This window comes from Leptodactylus fuscus, chromosome 1, assembly GCF_031893055.1.
Source record: "Leptodactylus fuscus isolate aLepFus1 chromosome 1, aLepFus1.hap2, whole genome shotgun sequence".
In the NCBI taxonomy this organism is placed as follows: domain Eukaryota; kingdom Metazoa; phylum Chordata; class Amphibia; order Anura; family Leptodactylidae; genus Leptodactylus; species Leptodactylus fuscus.
In genome coordinates, this window is record NC_134265.1 from 326,773,322 (window position 1) to 326,799,646 (window position 26,325).

General features: G+C 43.5%; 1 protein-coding gene across 1 annotated transcript in view; it reads left to right on the forward strand.

The window, feature by feature from the left end:
* The first annotated feature begins 2,292 nt into the window (after nt 1-2,292).
* Nucleotides 2,293-26,325, forward strand: part of LOC142218831 (ADP-ribosyl cyclase/cyclic ADP-ribose hydrolase 2-like) — a 29,687-nt gene continuing 5,654 nt past the window's right edge. Inside the window, exons 1-6 of the mRNA XM_075287824.1 lie at nt 2,293-2,370; nt 21,643-21,843; nt 23,084-23,213; nt 24,411-24,546; nt 24,995-25,077; nt 25,849-25,925. Of these exons, the coding sequence (XP_075143925.1) occupies nt 21,677-21,843; nt 23,084-23,213; nt 24,411-24,546; nt 24,995-25,077; nt 25,849-25,925 (593 nt within the window). The 5' untranslated portion in view covers nt 2,293-2,370; nt 21,643-21,676. The remainder of the gene's footprint in view (nt 2,371-21,642; nt 21,844-23,083; nt 23,214-24,410; nt 24,547-24,994; nt 25,078-25,848; nt 25,926-26,325) is intronic.

Below are 26,325 nucleotides of genomic sequence, written 5' to 3' on the forward strand. Positions count from 1 at the left end.
GGACAAAGTGTGCTTAGCGCACTGTGGCAAATTTAGCCCCACCCAATTTTATGTTGACTCCGCTCATTCTCATTAATTTTTCATGTGCCCCCACACAGTATAATCCTCCTACAGTCACCCGTAAATTATATGTCCCCCCTCCATCTCTCCCCCAGTTTTATGTTCTCCATCTCTGCCCCCAGTTTCATGTCCCCCCTCCATCTCTGCCGCCAGTTTCATGTCCCCCATCTCTGTCACAGATTCATATCCCCCTATTTCTGTCCACAGTTTCATGTCCCCCCATCTCTGCCCCAAGATTCATGTCCCCCCATCTCTGCCCCCAGATTCATGTCCCCCCATCTCTTCCCCAGATTCATGTCTCCCCATCTCTTCCCCCAGATTCATGTCCCCATCTCTGCCCCAAGTTTCATGTCCCCCTATCTCTTCCCCCAGAATCATGTCCCCCCATCTCTGCCCCTAGATCCATGTCCCCCCATCTCTTCCCCCAGATTCATGTCCCCCCATCTTTGCCCCCAGAATCATGTCCCCCCATCTCTTCCCCCAGATTCATGTCCCCCCATATTTGCCCCCAGAATCATGTCCCCCCATCTCTGCCCCAGATTCATGTCCCCCCATCTCTGCCCCCAGATTCATGTCCCCCAATCTCTGCCCCTAGATTCATGTCCCCATCTCTTCCCCCAGAATCATGCCCCCCCTTTCATCTGCCCCCAGTTTCATGGGCCCCCTTCATTATGTTCCACCTCAATGTTTAACACAAAAAAAACCCTATACTCACCCCTTCCAACGCTCCACCGCAGCTCTCTCCGCAGTTTCACTAACAGAGTTGTAGGTGCAATGTGACGTCATCATATCGCGCCTACACATCCACTAGCCGGAGTGCCGCAGCAAAGCAAGGAGCCTCCGGACGCAGATCTGAGTTGAAATCGGGACATACCTCCCGCCGACCTGGACCGCGGGACAGGACACCGAAATCATGAATGTCCCGTGGAAATCGGGACAGTTGGGAGGTATGCACATATCATCTACCTAAATTCCCTAATGGCAGTGGTCTCTTTCAATAGCATAATACACTGTGCCACATTACAAAAAATTGTGTAGGGTTAAGGAACATGACAAATAGGTGATGAGCAGGAAAAATAATGACTGAACCATTGTTTGGGGGTTTTTTTGTTAATCCCCAAAATTGTCTAAATAAAAACTACAACATACCGTTCAAAAAAAGATGCCTTATATTTCCCATACAGTACACGGAAAAATAAAAAAAGTTATTGGTGTCAGAAAATGGCAACTGCAACAAATATTTTTACTTTTCAAAGTTTTGGATTTTTGTAAAAGTTTTAAAACATAACCAAAACTAATTTGGTTTTGCCGTCATCGTACATGTCGTGTTTGTTGCACAGTAGTACATTGTTAAAACAAAAACCATAAAAATGGAGCAAATCATTTTTCTAATTCCATCTGATTTTTTACCAGATTCTGTGTATACCCTACAAAGTATTAAATGGTACCATTATAAAGTACAATGTGTCTCGCAAAAAAATAGTTTGGCTGTGTGAATGGAGAAATAAAATGTTCTGGCTTTTGCAAGGAGTGAAAAGTGAAAATGCAAAAACAAACAATGGCTGCAGTGGGAAGGGGTAAAAGTTATTTCTCTAAGTTTTTTCGCCATTTTTAAAGGGGTTGTCTAAGGCTCTCAGTACCCCCACCGATTGGCTATTTGAGTTACATAGTAGGACTGAGCTTGCAGTACATTTAGTGAATACTCTACAGCTCTGAAAAGTGCTGCATGCTCAGTCCTATTCAGCTGATACTGTAAATGAGTTCCCTTGTGCTGTCCGAAAACACTCCAGCGACGCCTCTCTCTTCTTCGCCGGGTCATCGGCCAGAAGCGCCGACTGCGCATGTCCATTGGCTATTTTCCTGTGGCTGAATGGACAAGAGACCACAGGAAAATGGCCGACGACATGCGCAGTTGGCGCTTCTGGCTGAAGATGCGGCCAATGACGCCCCCTGTGCTGTTTGAAAACTCATTTACATATGGAAGAAAGAAGAAATTCCTCAGGAACGGCGGCGCGGATCAGAATAATGAAGGTAAGAAGAATAGTCTTTCTTAAGGCTATTCCGACATGTACTATCATTAGAATCCTTTAACATACAAAGCTGATCAATAGGATATTTTCTGACTATAGATTCTCTTTAACTTTTCTTGTGCACTAGACAAGAGGGTCAAAGTTTAATGATAATGGGCATGAGTAGCTTTGCAATATTAACTACAAGGAACTCTCCGGAAAGCAGCCCTCCAAATAAGAAGCGTTGTCACAAGAATACCCTTCTGCTACAAGAACTGGGGCAACTGCAGTATCGCACAAGGTATAGAACAATCCTTCTGGTTTATTCTGCATATCACAGGATTGACAGAAACGACAGCACAGCAAGTTAATGACTTACTCTTTGCTATAACCAGTTATATATTTAAAGGGATTCTACCACAAAAACACAGTTTTTTCTGCTTTAGACATCGCAATAGCCTTTAGAAAGGCTATTCGTCTCTTACTTTTAGACATGGTCTGCGCCGCGCCGTTCCTTAGAAATACCATTTTTTACCGGTATGCTAATGAGTTCTCCGCAGCAATGAGGGCGGGCCACAGCGCTCAAACGGCGATGGGGGCGTCCCCACTGCTGCCTGAGACCCTCTCTCCGGTGACGCCTTCTTCTTCACTTGCATCCTCCCCTTCTCTGTCATCTTCCTTCTTCGTCAGCTCTGACGCCTGCACAGTCGGCTCTGCCAGCGAGACACTGGTAGAGCTGACTGCGCATGCCAGCGGCCATATTTTTGAGGCTGCAAGGCAAGACTGCGCAGAGCTGACGAAGAAGGAAGACGACAGAGACGGGGAGGATGCAGGTGAAAAAGAAGGCAGCGCTGGAGAGAGGGTCTTGGGCAGCAGTGGGGACACCTCCATCACCGTTTGTGCGCTGGGGCCTGCCCTCATTGCTGCGGAGAACTCATTAGTATACCAGTAAAAAACGGTATTTCTAAGGAACGGCGCGGTGGAGACCACGTCTAAAGGCAAGAGACGAATAGCCTTTCTAAAGGCTATTCCGACGTCTAAAGCAGAAAAAACTGCGTTTTAGTGGTAGAATCCCTTTAATTTTACTGTGTATGTATCTGTGCACAGAAAGTGAGGTGTAAGATTTCCATTTGGCGTGCTTGTGGATAATGTATGAGAATGTACAGCATAATTGTGGTTGTCTAATCTCTACTGGCATGATGTCTCCTCTCCCAGAGGTCATGGCTACAACACATACTTCTGTGCATATGCTTTGCCACGGCTGCTGCTCTGGTCTTCTGTATTGTCTTGTCAGGGTCTGGATGTGCTCCTAATTCCTTCTCCACCAATCCCAGTCTGCCCCTGTCTATTTATTGCAGCCACACACATGGCAGAGCACTTGAGTAAAGTTCTGAGCTTGGTCCTGTTATATTGTGTGCTGATCCATAACTGTACTTAACACTGGCTTGTTACCTTTCCTGATCTCTGCCTTCTGTCTTATGCTTGGCTGCATACCTGTATCTGACCTTGTCCTGTTCTTTATCTATGCCATTAGCCCTGACAACTGACTTCGCACGTACTCTACCTGTCCTGACCCTGGCTTGTAACTGTATTCATCTCTTTCCTGACCCCTGGTACTTCACATGGGTTTACTCAACCTACGGGCCAGCTGTCACATGCAATGGGACTACTCTTACAGTCAAACCGGTTAGGTGACACAGTTGGTCCGCACCTGTTGGTTCTTAGCTTCAGGTCATATTCACACCTCATCTTAGACGTCAGATACTCAGGGACAGAACTAAAGCAGAAGTCATATTATAAATCAGGAGTACATCATATACTCTACTTGTTAATACCATACAGTGTAAAATCCCTGAGAGTCCCTTTAGATTGTCTATCCTCTTTAGATGTTCCTTTCTTATGTTATGGTATTTTCATAGACGTCTCAGAAGACTGTATGTCGATGCATTACTGCCTGTTATTGTAAAACTGAACGCCACTTATAAAGGTGTATTCCCATGACTATTAAAAGTTAAACATTTGTTGCAAATATAAATCATTAAAAATTTCTAGAATTTTAAAGATTTTCTCTAACCATCTTAGTGGTGACATGTTTTGTCTTTATGGGTTGCCAATGGATATGACCGTGAATACAGGAACTCTCTGTGGTCTGGGACTTGTCAGAAACTCAGCCATGATGTCCTTATTGTGTCCGGGTTATCTTCTCGTGCATTCATGATAACTTTAAGTTCCAATAGGGATGTATATTAAAAAGTCAAAGAATGTTTCATTATATGATGATTACGATGTATTGACATAAAGCGTGAAAAAAACCAGTATATTATAAGGGCTAGTTCACATGTAGTTAGGTGTCGAAGAATTTGGTCAGGAAAAAAATCAGGAATTAGGAAATGGTTTTTTGAAGCGTTTTTTGACATGAGGTGGTTTTTGGAGTGTTTTTTGCAGTGTTTTTTTTAGGCGTTTTTAGTTTGTTTTTTTTCCTCCAGCACAGTGTATGGACCTTTTGCCAAAACCGCGTAAAAAAACTCGTCCAAAACCGCTAGCAGTTTTTCCGCCTCCCATTGACTTCCGTTGGTTTTTGCAGGCGGAATCCGCCTGAAGAAAGGTCCTGTTGCTTATTTTTACGCTAGCGGAAAAAAAATGGTAACGGAAAAAAGAAACGCTAGCAGTTTACATATCACTCTATTGTGAAGAGGCGGATTTTGAGGTGGATTTTGAGGCGGATTCCGTGCCATTTTGCTCCATGTGAACTAGCCCTAATAGTTATACTGAAACACATACATCACCAATAAAGCAGCCACTAGAATCTGCCCTGAACAGAATAAGATGAGTAAGAATGTAAGAATATTTCACAAAGGAAAACCTGGCAATGTGTTAGTTCAAGATAAACTGTCCCTGACTGACAGAAATGTCATTCTCCACATTCTAGTGATAGCTGGGAGACAAAAAGGAGGACGATGAGAATGGCATTGCATTTATTCCCATGAAAGCTTGTATGGCTGACTGTGGAACCAACAGACAGCCTGTCCCGTAAACTGAAAGGGTGTACCCAAAGTACATTGGCTGTATAAGCTTTCATATAAGATAAGATAATCCTTTAAATACTCCCACAATGGGGAAATTTCAGTGATACAGTTTCATAGATGGTACAGTAGTATATAACAAGAGAGAAACATATACAAGCACATGGCAGATAGAGAAATCCTAGGAATCCTAGCAACTAACATGAAAAAATACACAGACACACTGCACGATCATTTAGTTCTCTGTGCGGAGTGATGTCAATAATACAGCCCGACCGTGGTTGGAGGACATGAGGAGGGGTCACAGCATGTAGATATAACAGGCAGAAACGGGTTTTTTTTTGCAGAGATGGGGGACATATGCAGCTATCACGATAACATGTGGTAGTTCCTTTGGTAGGTAGTGAGATCTCCTGCTCACAGCTGATAGTTCGGTATCTTGTATCAGCGCTATTGTTCCTTAACCACAAAAAATGCCCCAAATATCCTTCATCACAAGCCCTCCTCCTCCTTTCTTCTTACCACTATGTTCTACTGCCCAAAGAAGTCTGAAGCCATCCAGGTAGACAGGTTCTGCTCTCTTGCCAAGCCTCCATAAACTCATGGGGTAGGTGGGTGATTGTAATTCCCAGGCTGAATCGACCCCAAAGTATACTAATGTCCAGTGGTGAACCTGAATACCGGGGCGGAAGGGTCATCTTTTGATTGTCCACCTCAGGCAGCAGGAAAGGGGGGGGTGTTAGTGGTAAAATTACAGTGAAGGAGGAGTCGTCTTCCCATATTTCCTGTCTCTTCCCTTTGGACTGCCATAACCACTTCTTACAGCTGTGACTTGACTTTACAGAGTCAAGTTTGCAACACAGACATCTTTGACTCCTCACTTCTCTACGCACCCAACATATATATACATATATATATATATATATATATATATATATATATATTATAATGTCCCACAGCGGCCCCTGCAACCTCTGTTATGTCCCACAGCAGCCCCTGCAGCCTCTATTATGCAGTATTATAATCAGAGATCCAGGGGAGGTGAGGGAACATAATAAACACTGTTACTCACCTCTTCAGGATCTGATATTACTCTTAGCAGGCTTTGGGCCTGTATGGTAATGTCCCAGATGACACGTGTTTATTATGATCCCTCACCTCCCCTGGGGCTCCAATTATTATACTCGTGGGTCTGAAAAGACCTCGAGTATAACAATAACGATGGTGGGTTCGTGGCCCGGGCCTGCAGCCTGCTCACTGCCGTCCCCTGTGTCCTATAGCAGAAGGGGAAGCGGAGGACGGCCATGAGCAGGCCCGGGGAGGTAGGTAAATAGGCCGCTACCGAGGATACTCCAACAGGTAGTGGCCTATTAAAAACAAAAGTATTTACCTACCTTGCCGCTGCAGATCCTGCTGCTGCCTCTTCTTCTTCACCCAGCAAAAGACATTTGCGTCTCAGCACAGGCAGCGTGATGACATCACCTGCACTGAGACGCAAAGGTCTAAACCAGCCCAGGATAGGGCTGCCTGGTTTGTTTTCAGAGCAGCCCTGTCCTGCGCTAGTTTAGTAAAGAAAAGGGGAAAAGAAAGTCAAATTGCCGTGGCTGCCACCTCCTCCGAAAGTGCCGCCTGAGGCGGCTGCCTCACCTCACCTCTTTAGAGGTGCAGCCCTTCTAATGTCACTATTTGAACTTGTTCGACCAAAACAAATCAGGTACCCAAGCCACCCAAGACTAATCTTGGGGGGGGGGGGGTTGCCTCTATCTCTAGATTCCACAGAAAAATCTTTGATAAATCTATGGTGTGTGACCATTTATAGGTCCCGGGGTTTTCTTATAGGTTGCATGTATATATTACAAGGCGGTTTCTTGATCAGGGTCTGCACATAGGATTTAGCATTTATGTAGCTTAACCTCTAGTTTACAATTTTTAATGTCCTTTTTTATCATGTTTTTAAGACACATGCCGGGTTATACCATACATCATTGATGCTGCCAACTTCTTGAGCATACATAACATATCTTTTTTCTTAAGTAAGCTCAGAGGATCCTCAGATTACAGGCTGGAGCCTTGTCAGTAATTTGTAGACGCTCCCTGTTGCAATTACATTCTTATATTTTAATTCCACTCCATGATCATTGTTAATGTGCACCAAACCATTATTTCCAGCGCTGAGCAAGAACTAACACGTCAATGATAGAGAATCCTCCCTGAATCTCAGTGCAGCAGCAATCCTGTTGTGATCATCCAGGTAATGTGAATGTTACCGAGCACATAATTTTGAGCCGTAACATTGCTGGAAACAGAATTGAGTGACATCCTGTAAAAGAAGCCCCCTCCATAATGGGTGACATCCCAAGTGTAGCTTCAGAACAAATAATAGGATTAGCGACATTCCTGAGGATTAACCTCAGCTGAACTGCCGCCTCTTCCGACATTTGCTGCCTTTGACGGTAAAAAAAGTGATTCCATTATCCAAACTTACAGGTTTATTATGTTTACTCTTAATTAAGTTGAGATGAGCGTTGTAAGCGATACAAAATGAAGTCTACAAAGACTTGTCAAGATATTCCGAAAAGGCCTGGCGACGGGAAAAATCTGTTCAGCTAGCTATAATGCCAGACTAGCGTGCGTACGGAAAGGGTGGGTGTCACATTCTTCAGGATGTGGGTGATGTTTGATCGGAAATTCCTGGATTAGGGCCTATTTTTGAGGCGTACAGCCCAACGGGCCCGTGGTATTTTCTATTACGCCATCTTCTCTTTATGTTTCTTCTTCATAATGGGGTATGTTTATTTTACGTCGGTAATTACAGATGCAACGGAAATGGTGATCGCCGGTGATGATGTAAGATACACAGTCTTTATCTATTCCGCCGCAGGGTACTAACTGCACCTGAATTTTTCAGAAACTCCGGGAACTGACATAGACTTCAAGTTTTAAAAATCTCCGAAAATGGTGGACCTGTCTGCTAAAGCAGCAGTTATAGCAGCAGGAATACACTGTCTACCAATAAGTATTTGGACACCCAGTAAAGTTCTGCGGAGGTGGAGTTATGGTCTGTGGTGTTTCTCCTGTATGGACTGGGACCCTTGGTCCCAGTGCATGGAAAACTCAATGCCAACGCCTATTGCACTATTTTAGATACCAGTGTGCTTCCTACATTATGGCGGTTCTATGGGTTGGACCAATGTTACTTCCAGGATGACAACACCAGCTGTCATGTAGTGAGGTCTACCATGGCTTGGTACAGTGACAATCAGGTTAACAGACTGGACTGACCTGCCCAGAGCACAGACTTGAACCCTATCGGGCACCTCTGGGACGAGTTGGATCGCCGAACTAAGGGGTGCAGCAGCCAACCAAAATCGGTGAAAGAACTTACCTGTCTTCTCCAAGCCGAATGCAATAAAATACCACTAGCCGTCATACAAGGACTTGTGGAAAGCATGACCCGGAGAGTTGAGGGTGTAATTGCCGCTCGGACCACAGGTGTCCAAATACTTGTTGATAGAGAGTGAATAATTGGATCCGCCAGGTTTACGTTGGGTGTCAGCCATTTTTATATTGAAACCAGTGGAGAGGATAGTCTGCCATGCAGGACTGTTATCTCCAACAATTTTGGGGGGAACCTGTGGTAGAGTCTCCAACACAGGTGTGCCCTAACCTCTGTGTAATATATTTCCTTAGAGAAGTCCTGGTACTACCCTGACATGACTTTCCACTTTGGTTCAGTCACCACACAACACTTCCACATTTTTTTTGGTATTTGTTTTACTCGTCTTCTCTACTTACAAACTATACATCTCCTAAGCAGAGGCATATCCCAATGTCAGCCACACACTTTGCACAGCTGTCAGCCGACAGCTATCTCGGCCAATTCCCTATACACACAGCACATGTGTACTGAATTACGAGAGGGAAGGAAACTGCCGGCAGACTCCTTTAGTGGTTCCCCAATTCCCAAAGCACAAAAGGATTTGGCATCTGGATTTCATTGGTACTGTCACTGGTGAACACACATTAGGTGGTTGACCCATTTTGCTAAAATACTGCCATATTTGCATCCCACAAGATTGGAGAAGTTTATGCACTTGAAAAAGTGCCCTCATCGCCCAAAACGCGTAGTTTACATTAATAAAAGTTTTACTGAACACACCCGGTTGTTCTTTCATTCCTTGATGAAAGAGCGCAGTCCACTTTTGTTTTGGGTCCATCCTCACTATTCCCTGCCATGTTTACAGTATAGGGATTAAAAGACTAAAAAGAAATAGAGTATTCATACAGGCTTGCAGTTTATGGAAGGAGACTGGGAGACCAGACTGCAGCTCGATTTGGAAACATGTTTGACATGAGTTAGAAGACATAAGACTATTCCCAAGTTCTGTGCCCCACTTGCCACTTCTGTGAATATGAGTGGACCATAGGACATATGTATTGTAATGCACACTACTTCTCTGGCATGAGCTATACTGGAAAGCTATGCGGCTCCTGACTGGCATAGGTTTCCATTCTGGCTCACGGACATGTTCCTGATTTATAAGGAGTCTGACTTTGAATAAACAAATAATAACAGATCCAGAGGAAAAACAACTTTTAAAGAAAGTCTTTTACCCACTTGCTATACCTATTGGTTACAGAACTGGTAGAGAGGAAGCATGTTCTTAGCAGTTCTTGTGTTAAAGCTCCCTCGGCCATGTTGTAAGTCATCAGTATTATAAATAGCACATGGTATATAGCTGTAAGGATTGTCAGGCAGTGCAAAGTGACACAGCTGGGAAAGCAACACTGTGCAACTAATGACAAAAGGGGTCGTAGGCCCTGCGGCTATGACTATGCTGTAGTATCTGAGATGAGGCAGACCAATGCACTTCCTAATTGAAGTGCGCCTACCACGACTCCTACGCTTCTATCCCAGAGGCTAGGATAAGGGAAGAGGAGGCCCTGAAAGTGCTAGGGACTGGAGTCACGGGGTCACACCTAAACAGAAAGCACAGTGTAAATGCAATGCAAAACAAAAGACTAAACAGCATGGAACCAGGGAGGACCACAAGTCCCAGCAAGACACAGAAGAGAAGGCGAGGTCAGACGAGCAAGAGGTTGAGCCAGGAGATAATAATAAAGGTACCGAATCAAAAGACAAGGGATAGTCAAAAATACAAGCCGGGATACAAACCAAGGAACAGACCGAATACAAACAGACAGGGAATCAGACTGAGCAGGGGGACCAGGAAACCCAAAGTGAATGGCTGGCAAGGATCCATGCCTGGGTGGGGTTTAAATAGCAGCAGAGAACACACCTGATGGCTAACGGCATGGAACCAGGGAGGACCACAAGTCCCAGCAAGACACAGAAGAGAAGGCGAGGTCAGACGAGCAAGAGGTCGAGCCAGGAGATATAATAAAGGTACCAAATCAAAAGACAAGGGATAGTCAAAAATACAAGCCGGGTCTAAAAACCAAGAAACATATAGAATACAAACAGACAGGGAATCAGACTGAGCAGGGGGACCAGGAAACACAAGTGAATGGCTGGCAAGGATCCATGCCTGGGTGGGGATTAAATAGCAGCAGAGAACACACCTGATGGCTAATGACATGGAGACTGAAGGCAAGGAAAAGATTAACCCTTAATGACCTAAGCACACCCAATAGAACTCCTAACACGTCTCCCAGGGAGACGCCGCGCAGCAAGGAGACCGCGGCGACTCCGTATCCTGACAATAGCAGGCCCTATTAGAGATTTTGTTTCAGGGCTCAGGAGCTTGTGAAATCTCTGTTCTAAGACATTTTACAAGCTTCATCATTGTCTTGTGGTGCATTTAAATAGAATAGAAGCTCAGAACAGGCTCAAACAAGATGGCCGCCTCCATAATCACGTACAGAAAATTGAATAAAAAAAATCTACAAGCAGAAAATAAAAATAACTTAGAGAAATGTTATATATTTATTTATATGGTTTTAATACATAGAAAAATGCTAACCATTCCTTTTACAGTCATGTCTGCAGAGAATAAATTGTTATGCACGCTGAAGGGCAACAGGTGTGAGTAGGAGGTGTGCGCCTTGTCATAAATATGGCCGACTCAGGGGACATGAAATCTGTTGTTAACAATGCTATTTCTTACAAATCTGCCTCATAGCGCCCGTCTTCATAACCCCTGAATTGGCAGAAGGTGCAACCCATTTATGACAAGGCGCACACCTCCTCGTAAACGAGGCGTATCCTCCACCGATTTGTGCCCTTGTAGGGGAAATCTACACCGATTCATAACTGGCCTAAATTTCCATCATCATTTCCGCTACATCTGGTGGGGCTGATGGTCCCGCCCACTGCACACCCTCATCACGCCCACTTTTCAGGAAAGTGGCAAAGGCGATGCAGAATTCAGAAGGTTGCAAGTTTTTTGCTCAAAAGCCCAATTTGCACAAAAAAAAAATCGCAACTTTATATGAAAACTGGTGTACATGGCAGAATAAATCTGCCCCATAGTGCTGTTCTATTACAATGCAGAAATAACATTCCAGGATAAAGTCTTTATGAGATGAAACCTTATGGTAAGATTTACTATTGGAATTCCGGATGGCCTGTTTTTGCAAGCAGATGGTCTGGAGGATGACATCATTCTGCATGAGCTGCAACTAGAGCTACGGTTCATTCTGCCCAGGATTAGTAATGGTGGTACAATAGTACATACCATAACACATTCCTCTATGGAGCCAGAGCTCCGGTCATGTTTCCTCAATGTAAAATCCTCTCAATCCGGAATCCATCTCCCAATAAAAAAACATAAAGGACAGAGCAGGAAGGATATACGGCACTCCTCATGGAATCCAAGCATTTTATACAGCATTCCCGTTCATCATATCAGTCCCTTGATATGATAAAAGTCTATTATTTGCAGAGCAAATTAATTCTTTAACCATATCGGGTGGACTTTAGTCTCGACCTATATTCCAGTAGTGCTATATAATCTTTATAATCGATATCAAAAGCACTTAAAGGGATTCTATCATTAGAATCCCTTTTTTTAACAAATACCACGTTGGAATAGCCTCTAGAAAGGCTATGCTTCTCCTACATTTGTTATTTTGATCCACGCCACCAGGGTCGGACTGGGGTGCCTAGGGCCCACCAGTGGGATTATTTCCAGGGGCCCACCCTACTGCCATATGTAATATCGCCCGTCCAGTTTTTGCCATTATACACATTTAAAGTGTATTTTCACACACAATACAGTGTGCAAAACAGCTATGGCTACACTACTACTTCCTTCATGCAACCAAAGATCGCAGTGTCCCTTTGGGACTCTTTCACATTAGTGAATGGAGTCGCATTGGGTCCCTCAGGTTGCAATGTGACTCCATTCACTAACATGAGTGAAAGAATCACAGGGCAACACATCTTTGGTTGTATGACAGAAGTTATAGTGTAGAGATAGCCTTATGCTAGGTTCACAAAAGCAGCAAGCTCTCCGTCATACAGGTCCACAATGGGACCAGAATGACGGAGAGGTGGACTATCAAAATGGCGGTTACACACAGACAGTGGCAGACCTCATTAACATAATGAAGTCCGCCAGGTGTCAGCCATTTTCAGGCAGATAAGGGTATGTTCACACATCAGTATGCCATCCGTCCGTTTGAATTCAGTTTGACACTTCAAAACGGACTGATGCACATACTGATTGTATACTGATACCTTTTTATGCTGATAGCAAACGCTCTCCGTCCCCTAGAGATAAGATAAGAGGATTAAAAGTAGCAATTGTAAACAGTGTCGAGATCAGTATGTGTATCAGTCTGTTCTGAAGTGTCAAACTGAATTCAAACGGACGGATGGCATACTGATGTGTGAACATACCCTAAGTCCTCAGCGTTTCTGAAACTTGGATATTGTTATGCTGGAGCTCTAGAAAAGGGCACCAGCATAACAATAGAGTGGGACATCATCTATGGGGTGGGTGGACTACAACTCTCAACAGTTCCAGGGCATCTGGAGCTGCTGGGAGTTGTAGTAATTGAAAGATTTGGGGGCATCTTTCGATTGTTCGCCTCAGACAGCGGGGGGATTGGGGGTGCTAGCAGTACCATTACAATAAATTACAACATTACAATAAATACAATGCAATGTGATATTTTGTGCAGTAATACTCACAGGAGACGTCTTCCCACATTTCCCGTCTCTTTCCTTTGGACCGCCATGACCACTTCTTCCAGCTGTGACTTGACTCTGTAAAGTTTGAAACACAGACATCTTTGACTCCTCACTTCTCCACACATCCAACCCCTATATTTTATATATATATATATATATATATATATATATATATATATATATATATATATATATCACAGCAGCCCCTGCAGCCTATATTATGCCCCACAGTGGCACAATAGACTGTGGGGCTTAATAGAGGTTGCAGGGGGGCCGCTGTGGGACATAATAGAGGTTACAGGGGCCACAGGGGTCATTGAAGAGGGACCAGTTATGTAACTCACATATGTCACTGGTTACTTGTGAGCCTCTCCGCTTCCTCCTAGTATGGAAAGGAAAGGGAACAGGACTAGAGATGAGCGAGTACTGTTCGGATCAGCCGATCCGAACAGCACGCTCGCATAGCAATGAATGGACGTAGCCGGCACACGGGGGGTTAAGCGGCCGGCCGCCGTCAAAGCGGAAGTACCAGGTGCATCCATTCATTTCTATGGAGCGTGCTGTTCGGATCGGCTGATCCCAACAGTACTTGCTCATCTCTAAACAGGACTATTCAGTGGAGAACTGGGGTAGGTGACTATGACTTTTTATTTCTTACACCCACCATAGCTAATTCATTCCCTTTAAGATCAAGCCATCAACTTTAGGTCATTGGTGTTTGAGTTTTGGGACGACACCAATCAGCGGTGTTCCAGAGTATACAGCTCTAGTATTGTTGATATAGCGCTACTGACAGTGTGGCAAGTGAGCAGCACGGCAACTAGTATGTAACAAAATGGCATGTAAAATATCCCAACAGTTGGACCCCCAATGATCTAAAATTGATGGCCTAACTTCAGGGTTGACCAACAGTTTTTTAAAAGTGAACAATCCCTTTAAGTGAGTAATAAAAATAGAAATGGGAATCCTCTTAGGACAGATTCACACAATGGAATTTTCAGAGGAATTTATCGCCCCTTTTTTTTGCAATGTGCAAATGACCTCTTTGGAGCAATGAAGGTGCTGGTGTTGCTCCTTAAAGGTAATCACTAATGCCCTGTCTGTTCCAAAGAGCTCATTTGCATATTGCAAATAAAGAAGCAATATCTCAACTATGGAGACACCCATTCACAAGCCCCGTTGGCAACAGCTGACTGAACTGTGGTGTGGTACTGGATTCTCTGACAGTCTCAGAGTCATAGATAGCAGACAGGTCAGGGCAGGTATACGGCATGAACAGGTGATGTAACAGGCAAGAATAAGAGCTGGAGAATAAAGGACCATAAATAGGCACAAATAAATATGACATCACCGACAGGCGACAGGGAATTCAGACGTACCCAGACCAGCAGATAGCAGCAAAACTGAACAGTAGGGCAACGCCCGATGCAGCAGCCATTAACATGTGGCTGCCAAATAGTCAAACGCAGATACCGAGCTAAGGAGCAGAAATACGACTGAAAAAGTAAAGGACATTAATAAAGGTGAAACTTTTTTTTTTTTTTGGAAACTGGGAGATATGTTTATAGAGATTCTCAGGGACATTGCAATTACTGTATATCATATGGCAGTGAACACAGTATGAGTGGACAGACTTAGTGGCAAGTACATGGAATATTAAACTAAAATACAACTGGAGTCTTGGGGATCTGCGACTCGATGTTGACTGCTAGACGATGCCAAGAAAAGTTTTGGTGCCTTTTGGTTTGGGAGAGTAGAAAGTCGATGAGTTGGTGAGAAGTTGATGTTAAAGGGGATCTGTCATCAGAACCAGCATATCAACCCAGCCTCGCAGATAGATAGGTTAGAGTCACCAGAACCAACATATCAACCCAGTCCTGCAGATAGTTAGGTTAGGGTCACCAGAACCCAACATAACAACTCAGTGTCACGACCTGAAGATTTGTATAAAAATTGTGTGCTTTTCTGTTGGGGTTTGGTCAGGGTTTTGATCCAGTGGTCTGGGGTCTTCTGGTGGTTGCCTTACCATTAGGCCATTTGTTTGGGCATTGAGTATTGGCCTTCAGAATTTACTTGAGGTTCTTTGGATAGAACCTCAGGTGTTGATTGTTACCATTATCCTATGGGACGATTCTGGGGCTTTTATTAGGAGGAGGGCTGGCTTCACTATTTGCTGGTTTTCATGGTTACCAACTGGAATTCGTGGCTCTGGGAGGAGTATTGGTTTGTGGAATTACCTTGTGTGTGAGTCTGGTTTGTCCCTCCACACTTCTACTCTACCCGGTCCTTCAGTTCTGTTTGCCTGGCGCTATCTTGTTATTTGTGAGGTTCTGGGTTCCAGTTTGTTTTGCCCCAGTCCTGTGTTAACCCTTTCCTCACCTCTCCACTGTCCCTCTCCTCATTCTCTTATTGCGTATTGTGGTGTTCTGTGTGTCTGTTGTCCAGAACATCCCATCCTGTTTGTTGTCTGCAGCTGCACCTTGGTTTCTGTAGGGGTGACCACTTTAGTATCCCCAGCCCCTAACTCTCTTGTAGCTCTCACCCTATCTGTCGGCTAGGCCTTCGTGTTAGAGAGCCAGGAGTTGTTGGGGCCAAGACTAGCTTGGGAACAGCTAACCACCACCTGCAGGCAGGGCCTAGCTAGCCGCCGTAGCGTCAGGGATAGTCTCCTTCCCCTGTTCCCTTAGCGGTGCAGTCTGCAGTCCAGATTCTGGGTCTGGGCATAGACACGAATGTAACACTCAGCCCTGCAGCTAGATAGGAATGAGTCACCAGAACCAGGCAACCCTGACACACCGACCTGACTAAAAAACTGAGACGTGCCTCGCGGGTTGCAGACCGCCTCTGGAAGAAAAGCCACTCCCAGGAAGACTTCCTCAGTTACAAAGAGGCAGTTCTCACATTTAAGAACACACTCACCTCTGCAAAGCAGATCTACTTCGCCACACTCATATCTGCACTCTCTCGGAATCCCAAACAGCTATTCACCACCTTCAACTCCGTCCTCCTGCACCCCCTCCGACATCACTTATCTCAGCTGACAACTTTACCTCTTACTTCAAAACTAAAATTGACGCCATCAGAGACAGTCTCACCCTACTCCCCCGAGAACCCCTCCACCCAACTGCTCACTGCTCCTCATCCTTGACCTGTTTCTCCACCATCACTGATGAAAAACTCGCCTCCCTAATCTCCAAATCCCACCTCACCTCCGCGCGCTTGACCTGATCCAGTCACATCTCATCCCCAAACTCACTGAAGTCATTACTCCGGCCCTAAACCATCTCTTCAACCTATCTCTAACCAATGGATCCTTCCTTCTGTCTTCAAACATGCCACAGTCACACCTATACTTAAGAAACCATCCCTCGACCCGTCCTCTCCAGCCAACTATCGTCCCATCTCACTGCTCCCGTGCGCCTTAAAACTGCTTGAGCACCACGTCCACTCAGAACTCTCCTCCTATCTCTCGTCCAACCTGCTCTTTTACAGACTTCAGTCAGGCTTCAGACCCCGTCACTCCACTGAAACTGCCCTAACAAAAGTCACTAATGACCTTCTAACCGCCAAAGCCAAGTGTCATTACTCTGTCCTCCTCCTTGACCTCTCCTTTGCCTTTGACACAGTTGACCACTTCCTCCTGTTAGATACAAATTCTCTCATCCCTTGGTATCGCAGACCTGGCCCATTCCTGGATCTCCTCATACCTCACCGACTGCACATTCAGCGTCTCCCACTCGCACACCACCTCGTCCTCTCTCTGTAGGTGTCCCCCAAGGCTCCGTCCTAGGACCCCTCCTGTTCTCCATCTACACCCTTGGCCTGGGCCAACTCATAGAATCTCATGGTTTCCAGTAACACTGCTATGCCGATGACACCCAAATGTACATCTCTGGACCAGACATTACCTCTCTGCTGGCCAGAATTCCAGATTGTTTAACGGCTGTAGCCTCCTTCCTCTCCTCCCGCTTTCTCAAACTCAACATGGAGAAAACGGAGTTCATCATCTTCACCCCACCTCGTATGGCCCCTCCATCTGACCCATCTATCAAAGTTAATGGAACCACAATTACCCCTATCGCACGGGCCCGATGCCTTGGGGTAACCCTGGACTCTGACCTATCCTTCAAGTCACACGTTCCAACCCTCAACATTTCCTGCCACCTCCAACTCAAAAACATCCACCGAATCTGCTCCTTCCTCACCCCTGAAACCACTAAAATGCTCGTCCAGGCCCTCAAATCTCCTGCTTAGACTACTGCAACACCCTTCTCCATGGACTCCCAGCAAACACCCTCGCCCCCCTCCAGTCCACCTTAAACTGTGCTGCTCATTAAATTCACCTCTCCCCCCGATCTTCATCGGCTGCTCCCCTCTGCCAGTCCCTCCACTGGCTACCCATAGCCCAGCGAATTGAGTTCAAGCTACTAACATTAACATACAAAGCCATCCACAACCTGTCCCCTCCATATATCTCTGACCTAATCTCCCGCTACCTGCCCACATGTAACCTCAGATCCTCCAATGACCTCCTACTCCGCTCTGCTCTCATCCGCTCCTCACACAACAGTCTCCAAGAGTTCTGCTATGCATCCCCCATACTCTGGAACTCCCTACCAAGACACATAAGAATGACCCCCCACAATCACAGGATTCAAGAAGGCCCTGAAGACTCACCTATTCAGGAAGGCCTACAACCTTCAATAACACGATCACCGCACCGCCATCTGTACAGTCTCCCCCTCTCCTTCTGTCTCTCTCCCCTTCCCTCATAGATTGTAAGCCCTCGCGGGCAGGGGCCTCTACCCCGCTGTGCCAGTCGGTCGCTGTTAGTATTATATCTGCCTGTATATTTTGTGTATTGTATGTAACCCCCAAATGTAAAGCACCATGGAATTAATGGTGATATATAAATAAACAATAATAATAATAACCAATATATCACCCTATCCCTGCAGATAGATAGGTTAGTGTCCTCAGAACCCCGCATATCAACCCGGCCCTGCAGATAGATAGGTTAAGATTAGAGATGAGAGAGTGATATTCGATTGAATACCTTCCCGCCATAGGTATCCGTGTAAGTGGCCGAACACCAAGGGGTTAAACGCATCAAAAATTCGATGTGCTTAACCTCTTGGTGTTTGGCCGCTTACACAGATGCCTATGGCGGGGAGGTATTCGATCGAATATCACTCTCTCATCTCTAGTTAGGATCACCAGAACCCAGCATATCAACCCAGCCCTGCAGATAGATAGGTTAGGTCACCTAAATCAACTGGTTCTTTCCCCTTGGAAATCGCTGCCATATCTCTGTTTTTGTCAATATGCAGATGAGCTCTTTGAGCAACGAGGGCATTGTCATTGCTCCTAAAGCGTAAGTGGCAAAACCCTTGTTGCTCCAAAGAGCTCATTAGCATATTGACAAAAAACTGTGATATATCAGCAACAGAAGCAGTGATTCATAAGGGGAAAACATAGGTTAGAGTCACCTGAATCAAACCATCTATCTGCAAGGGTGGGCTGATAAGCTGGGTTCTGGTGACACTTTAAGGAGAATAGAATAAGATCAAAAAGTGTCGTTTAAAATAGGAAGATAGAAAAGGGTAGACAACCAATGATATTCCATACCAAGATCCCTGGCCAGGTCGCTGTATCTTAAATATGTTTGCAGTAGAGGAATACTATGTGTTAATAGCTGTACAATATGTAAGTGATGTCAGAGCTTTGCTACAATTACTTTAATTAAAGGGGAATGTTTCATGTATGTAATTTTAGTCTCATTCATTACATGTTAGTTGACAGAACAATAATGTTTATTGCTCTTTTTTTTTAATGTTGTAGCTGTAGCTATTTTTTAAATTATTTTTAATAATTTCCCTGGGACAGCCATATTGGATGCACACACTTCCTTCCTGTATTGACTTTATGGACAGTGTAGAAAGGTGTGCAATTATTAAAAAAAATAAATAAATAAATTGGTGTGTGCTTTATGGCAGCTGCAATGTCATAGTGTCTAGTAAATGACAAAGAGAATGACTCTGCTTATTCTCTCTTAGTCTATACAGTAAAGCTGAGAAGTGAGCTACAGAAAGCACGATATGTCACCCTATTATATATATTCTAGTGACCAATGTGAAAACTGAAATGTTTTTAAAAAACAAACAAGCAAATATTAAAATATCTATTTTCATTAAAAAATGGTTTGAATATGTCCCTTTAAAATGAGAGTGTTCTTATACCCAAGTGATTAAGACTCACCTTACACCCGTGGTGGCTCCTGGATCACCTGCTAACAGGGAATCCGGGACAGCATTCTCAGATCCCCTGGAGGGTAAGTGAGCTCTTCTTTCAGGTGTATGTGCAAATGCCCTCGGCCTCCCCCTGTTGTTAAAACTTGGAATCCCATCCATGTACCAAGGGACCAAGTGCAAGTTCTGATCACATGACCCGGAGTTAGAGGCATCCCGAAACCCTTGACACAGCATCAAAAAACTCCGGAAGGAAGTAAAGGAAAAAAAAGACTCCCTGGAGACCCCTCTCTGCTGTGCAGATCTTTTATCGGTTATGTCTTTGATATTGACCAGTAGCTTTTGTATGGAAAGTATCAGGGGAGGGGTTGGTTTTCCTCACAGCCTTAACACACCCCTGCAAACAACTTTCTCTGTGCAATTGACAAAGTAACAATTTGGAGTCAGGCCTGGTTCACATCTGCATTCAATATTCCGTTCGGGGAGTCTACTTGGGGACCCCCCAAACAGAATACCGAACGCAATAAAAAGCGGTTAGCTAAGAAACCACACGGACCCCAAAGACCCCAGGCACCACTTTTCTCTCTGCATGATTTGTGCAGAAAACAAACGGACCCCAATGAAGTCTGTGTAGATGTGAACTGGGCCTTAGACTGATGTCATCTGAAAAGATTCTCAGCATGCCGGAGAGTGACATTGACACAGAAACTGCTTCAGTATCAGGCGGCCTACTCCAATGAGCCAAGCTGTAAAGTTTTATCTATACATAAGTAGAAAAAAAAAACCCAGACCAATCTGTAATATACATATTATTGTCACCTCCTTCATGCAGAGACTCATCTACCAATCATGGCTACACATTACAGTGATACTTGGATATATTAGCGGTTATTGCATATTGTGTAAATGTAATCTATGTTCTCTTCAATGCTACATAAACAGAAAATAGAATATCCCTGAGTGACCCTTAGAAATAGCTAATAGTTTCCTAAGCTGCTGTGTGGGGGCTGCTGTCAATTTCAACACAGGAGACCATTATTTTTCAGTACTCTTACGTAGACTGAACATTCTGCACATCTCACAGCTTGGATGGAAGAAAAGTCTTCTATGTATTTGTTTCTACGTCTGACTGCTTATGTGGTTACAGATGGGATGATATTCACAGACAGTAAGTAACCTTACTAAATATGCTCATACAGTGGCTTGCAAAAGTATTCATACCCCTCAAACTTTTTCACATTTTATCATCTTACAACCACAAACTAAAATGTATTTTCTTGAGATTTTAAGTGATAGACCAACACAAATTAACAGATAATTGTGAAGTGGAAGGAAAATGATACCTGGTTATCACATTTCTAATCAAATAAAAATCTAAAAAGTGTGACGTGCAAAAGTCTTCCACCCCCTGTACTCTGAAACCCCTAAATAAAATCCAGTGCACACAACTGCCTTCAGAAGTCAATGATTTAGTTAATAGAGTTTGGCTGTGTGTAATTTAGTCTCAGTATAAATACACCTCTTCTGTGAAGGCCTCAGTGGTTTGTTAGAGAACACTAGTGAAGACCAAGGGGCTCACCAGGCAGGTCAGATATAAAGTTGTGGAAAACATATCACAAGAGACAAAGAAGCAGCTAAGAGGTCCATGGTCACTCTGGAGGAGCTGCAGAAATCCACAGCTCAGGTGGGAGAATTTGTCCACACAACAAGCATAAGTGGTGCACTCCACAAATCTGCCAACCGTGGCAAGAAGAAAACCATTGCTGAATTGAAGACATAAGAAGTAGTATGTGACCAGTATTCCTCAACTTTTTCAAGCCAAGTACCCCCTCATGAAAAAAATTCCAGCTGAGTACACCATGGTGTCTGTCAGACAGATCCTGCTACTGATCTCAAGTGTGGAACTTCTGACATTTGCCTCTGTTTGGTGGCCACTTTGTCCTTGGTGTTTGACGTTAGTGGATGGTTTGGGTAGCACTAGCGCCCCAGGAGCCTTAGAAGCTGACCACTCACTAAATCTGCCATGACATAGCATAACTGCATGGCATAGCCACTGGGGTACACGTACCACAGCTGAGAACGACTGCTCTAGACCATTCCACCTATTCATGTGAATTACTGTTTCCTTCCATTTTGTACTGTAGGTGAATCAGCTTCATAGGCTGCAATAGATCAAATATGCAACCCTCTTATCTGACCCTGAAAAGCCTGCTCTTGGGCACGTTCGTCATCATACAGTTGGAAGCTACAGAACAATGGAAAGGGCCGGGTACAACCCCAAACTTGGAGGATATTGTAATTGGCAGGTGTTATGACTACATTGAAACGGTCAATCCATCTGTAGGGTAAGTGCCTTGGTCTATATTACTACCAGACATCTCTGGCTGTTGCTTTATTAGCACAGAACCACCTATAGTATAGAGGCAACCGGGGTCTCCATTGAGAATTTTTGTGGAAAACATAGATTTATATTCACTCAAATGTTTCTATCTATAAGTAAGAAAACATCTATACAATGCCCATACAATACTACCGTTCAGTGTCCAAATAATATTGCCATGCAATACCTAAACAATACTTCCATACAGTTTTCAAATAATATCACCATATATTGCCCACAAAACCCGATTACATTTCCCACACAATAATGTCACTCTGTATCCAAATAATAGTACCGTATAATGCTTAAACATTGTCCATGTACAATTTTAAAAAAAAAAATGGTACTATAAACTGCCCATATAACCTGACTGCGTGTTTTCTACACAAAACTACCATTCAGTGCCAAATAATACTGCCATGCAATATCTAAACAATACTTCTATACAGTTTTCAAATAATATATTGCTCACATAGCCCAACTATGTTTCCCACACAATAATATTACTCAGTATCCAAATAATACCACCATACATTGTCTAAACAATGCCTGCATAAAGTTTTCAAATAATGCTACCATATATTTCCCCCATAACACTACTACCGCATATTTTCAACATAATACCGCCATTCAGTGTCCAAATAATACTGCCATACAATACCTATAACAGTACTTACATACAGTTTTTAAATAATGCTACCACATATTACCCAAATACCATGACTGCATATTTCCCATACAATACTGCCATTCTGTGCACAAATAAAACTGCCAGTCAGTGTCCAAATAATACCTATAAAGTGAAAAAATTTAAGTGTGCCCAGCTATTTTTGAGAACTCACTTAGAAGAGAATGGAGAGAACCTGGTAGCCACTTATCCATATGTACAGTGGCCACAAAACAGCAGTCAGGAGAGCCCAGTTGAATAAGAAAGGTGCGGGTCCTAGGAGTCGGAACATGTATCTATAGCACATATAGCATTTCCTGAGGACAGTGACGGCCCTGGTGGTCTTGGACAGTAAATGGATTAATGGCAAAGTCTCAGCTTGCTCCGGAATTCCAATAAAGGGCAGCTCTTGCTCCTCTTAGCGCCATTCCTCGAGAAACAGGAATGAGAGTAGTAGAAAACTTTCATTTATGTGTTTTAGATACCTCCACTCCATTATTACCAGTATACATATCATGTATGTTTATCACCACAACAGGAAGAAGAACTGCTCAGATATATGGGAGGCCTTTACAAGTGCTTTTCTCAACAAGGACCCTTGTTCTGTAGCCCCATCTGATTATGAGCGCTACATCAACCTGGCACTCCACGACATCCCTGCAAATAAGGTTCTGTATCAAGTATATTATCTAGGAAACATATTAAAGGGAACCTGTCGCATGAAAATTGGCGTCCAATCTGCCGGCAGCATGTTATAGAGCAGGAGGAGCCGAGCAGATTGATATATAGGTTTATGGGAAAAGATTCAGTATCACTTGCCATTTGTCCATTGAAGTTTATGCTCTTTCTATGATGAGATGTTAAGGAGGCGGTCCTATCAGTGATATTGCCTACAGAGATAGCTGTCAATCACTGATAGCTCCGCCTCCTTCACTACTCAACACAAAAAGGGCAGAGATTTCAATGGAGAAATGACAGGTTATACTCAATCTTTTCCCACAAACCTATATATCAATCTGCTCCGCTCCTTCTGCTCTATAACATGCTGTCCGCCGATTGTACAACATTTTTCATGAGACAGGTTCCCTTTAAGAGGTCACAGTTTTATGTATAAATAGTAAGTGAGTATTTAGGGCTTAGATAGGGTGCCAGGTAAACATAAGGCAATGCTATTGACGTCGGCCCTTTAAGGTGCACTCATCACTAATGTAAAAGATCAACTTTTTCAACCTGATGGAAAATAAAAAGTTATTTAATTTTGTGTAAATAAAGCCTAATTCTAGGGGAAAAAAAATCTTATTTTGCAAATAATTTTAACACCTTTTTCAAGATCAGAACAAACCTGCTGTCAGCTGCAAGGTCTATATATTTGTATCCATCGTGTTCGCTATACACCATGGATATTGGGCTGATAAATTGCAGTAGTGAGGACAGGGGACAGCTCTCCGCTGTAATATAGATGAACATTTTCTAAAGACTCTCTTCGGCTCAGAGAAAACAGTGACAAAAGTAACAAAAAAGTAACAACAGTAACAAAAAAGTAACAAAACAGAAAACAATAACAAGTGTTATTGTTAGGGAAATCTCTGGACAGTCACATCTTATTCCTTTAGCGGCCACTGCTGGAGAAAAGTGGTATTGCATGATGCCCTTTGGAATGAATGTAAGTACATGGTAATACATGGACGTGCTGAGTCCTCCAGAGAAGGAAGTGAGAAATACAGTATAATATAATAATAAAATATACATATGTATAGTCAGTGAATAGTAGTTTGATTTGGGATGGGGTGAATAATTATAATATACAGTGATATAAGATAGATAGATAGATCGATAGAGATATAAATTGATATTCTTGTCTGCAGTCACTTTTCTGGGAAAACAACAAACAACTAGTTCACAGACTCTCAGACCGAGGAAACCGCTACATGGCTCTCGGGGACACATTGATGGGATGGCTGGCGGATAACTTGTACTTCTGTGGATCAAGCAGAGATTCAGGTTAGACAACTATCAAACTATATGTAATTGATACCAGAAATACCCTTGTATACTTTCTGTATTAATTTCTCACTATTACCAAGATCTCTGGTGACATTCGTTGAATGAGAACCTTCATTGTTACCTCCAGAGAATGGAAGCCAGTATGGTGAAATATAATAGTACCAAGACATACACCCCTGTGATCACTACACGTTAATGCATGTCTGTAAGGGGTCGTTCACACTCGTGCCTCTGTCCACCCTTTAGGTTTCTTTCCTAATCCCCGGAGAAACTGGACAGGGGATTTTCTATTCCTGAATAGAAGATAAGATGAGGACTTCTTTTGACCAGAGATGTTCTTTAACGCCATATGATTTTCTCTCAGTTTAGAGACTATAGCATGGTATTTCATGTTATTGCAGGTATATACCTAATATTAATGTACGGATACTGTCTCTCACTTTAGGATTTGACTATAACTCTTGTCCTATTACATCTGAGTGTGAACACAATGCTGAGGAGTCTTTCTGGAGGTCGACTTCTGTTACTGTAAGTTGTTCCCCTGTATAATTATGTTTTAGTAAAGGGATTTTCCAAGCTCAAAATATTGATGACCTATCCTATAGTTAGGTCATCAATATCAGATCAGTTGTCTGACACCCCACACCTCTGCCGATCAGCAGTTCTCAGCAGCTGATACACAGAGAATGGAGCAGGAAGCAGACAGCGCTTTTCTCTGTGTGGTGGCCAGACCAGGTACTGCAGATCAGCAATCATTCACTTGTAAGAGAGTTAAGCTGCAGTGACTCTATTCAGCCACCACACAGAGAACAGCGCTGTCTGCTTCCTACTACATTCTCTGTATAATGGCTGCCAAAATAGCTGATCAATGGAGGTGCTGGGTGTCAGATCACCACAGATCCTTACAGCACCCTTGGCATGTTGGTTTAATAAATTCCTTAGAAGTTATAATTCTGGAACATGTTTGTTGAAATGGTGAATTTCCTCTGTTATTCCTCCAGGAAATGTATGAATAAATTGACTAGGTGCTTTTGCAATAGGGTAGATCACTGCAATGTCTGAAACCGGCAGCTGTTATTAGATAGTATTAGAGTATATATGGACATGCCCCATAGGTAAGGGGAATGGTAACACTTGCTTCATACATGCGTTTCCAGGAGGAAAACAGAGGATACACACTAGACAGAATTCTTTGTATGAAATCCTTGTGAAAGTTTATTGTTTACAACAGACACATCACAAAAGGGTCTTACTTGATGTGAATCTGGAGAGAGCCTTTCTGTCTTCTTTACATTTTAGTATGCTAAACACAGCTCTGGGGAAATCCAGATCATGCTGAATGGATCCACACCAGGAGGTGGATTCCCTGTGCCCAGGTGAGAAGTCATAGGATTATACAGGCAGATATGTGCATACAAATTTAATTTAATTGAAGCTGAGCTCTGTGATATATAGGGTTATATGATAGAGGGAGAGAAGCTGAGCTCTGTGATATATAGGGTTATATGATAAAGGAGAGAAGCTGAGCTCTGTGATATACAGGGTTATATGATAGAGGAGAGAAGCTGAGCTCTGTGATATATAGGGTTATATGGTAGAGGAGAGAAGCTGAGCTCTGTGATATATAGGTTTATATGATAGAGGAGAGAAGCTGAGCTCTGTGATATATAGGGTTATAGGATAGAGGAGAGAAGCTGAGCTCTGTGATATATAGGGTTATATGGTAGAGGAGAGAAGCTGAGCTCTGTGATATATAGGTTTATATGATAAGGGAGA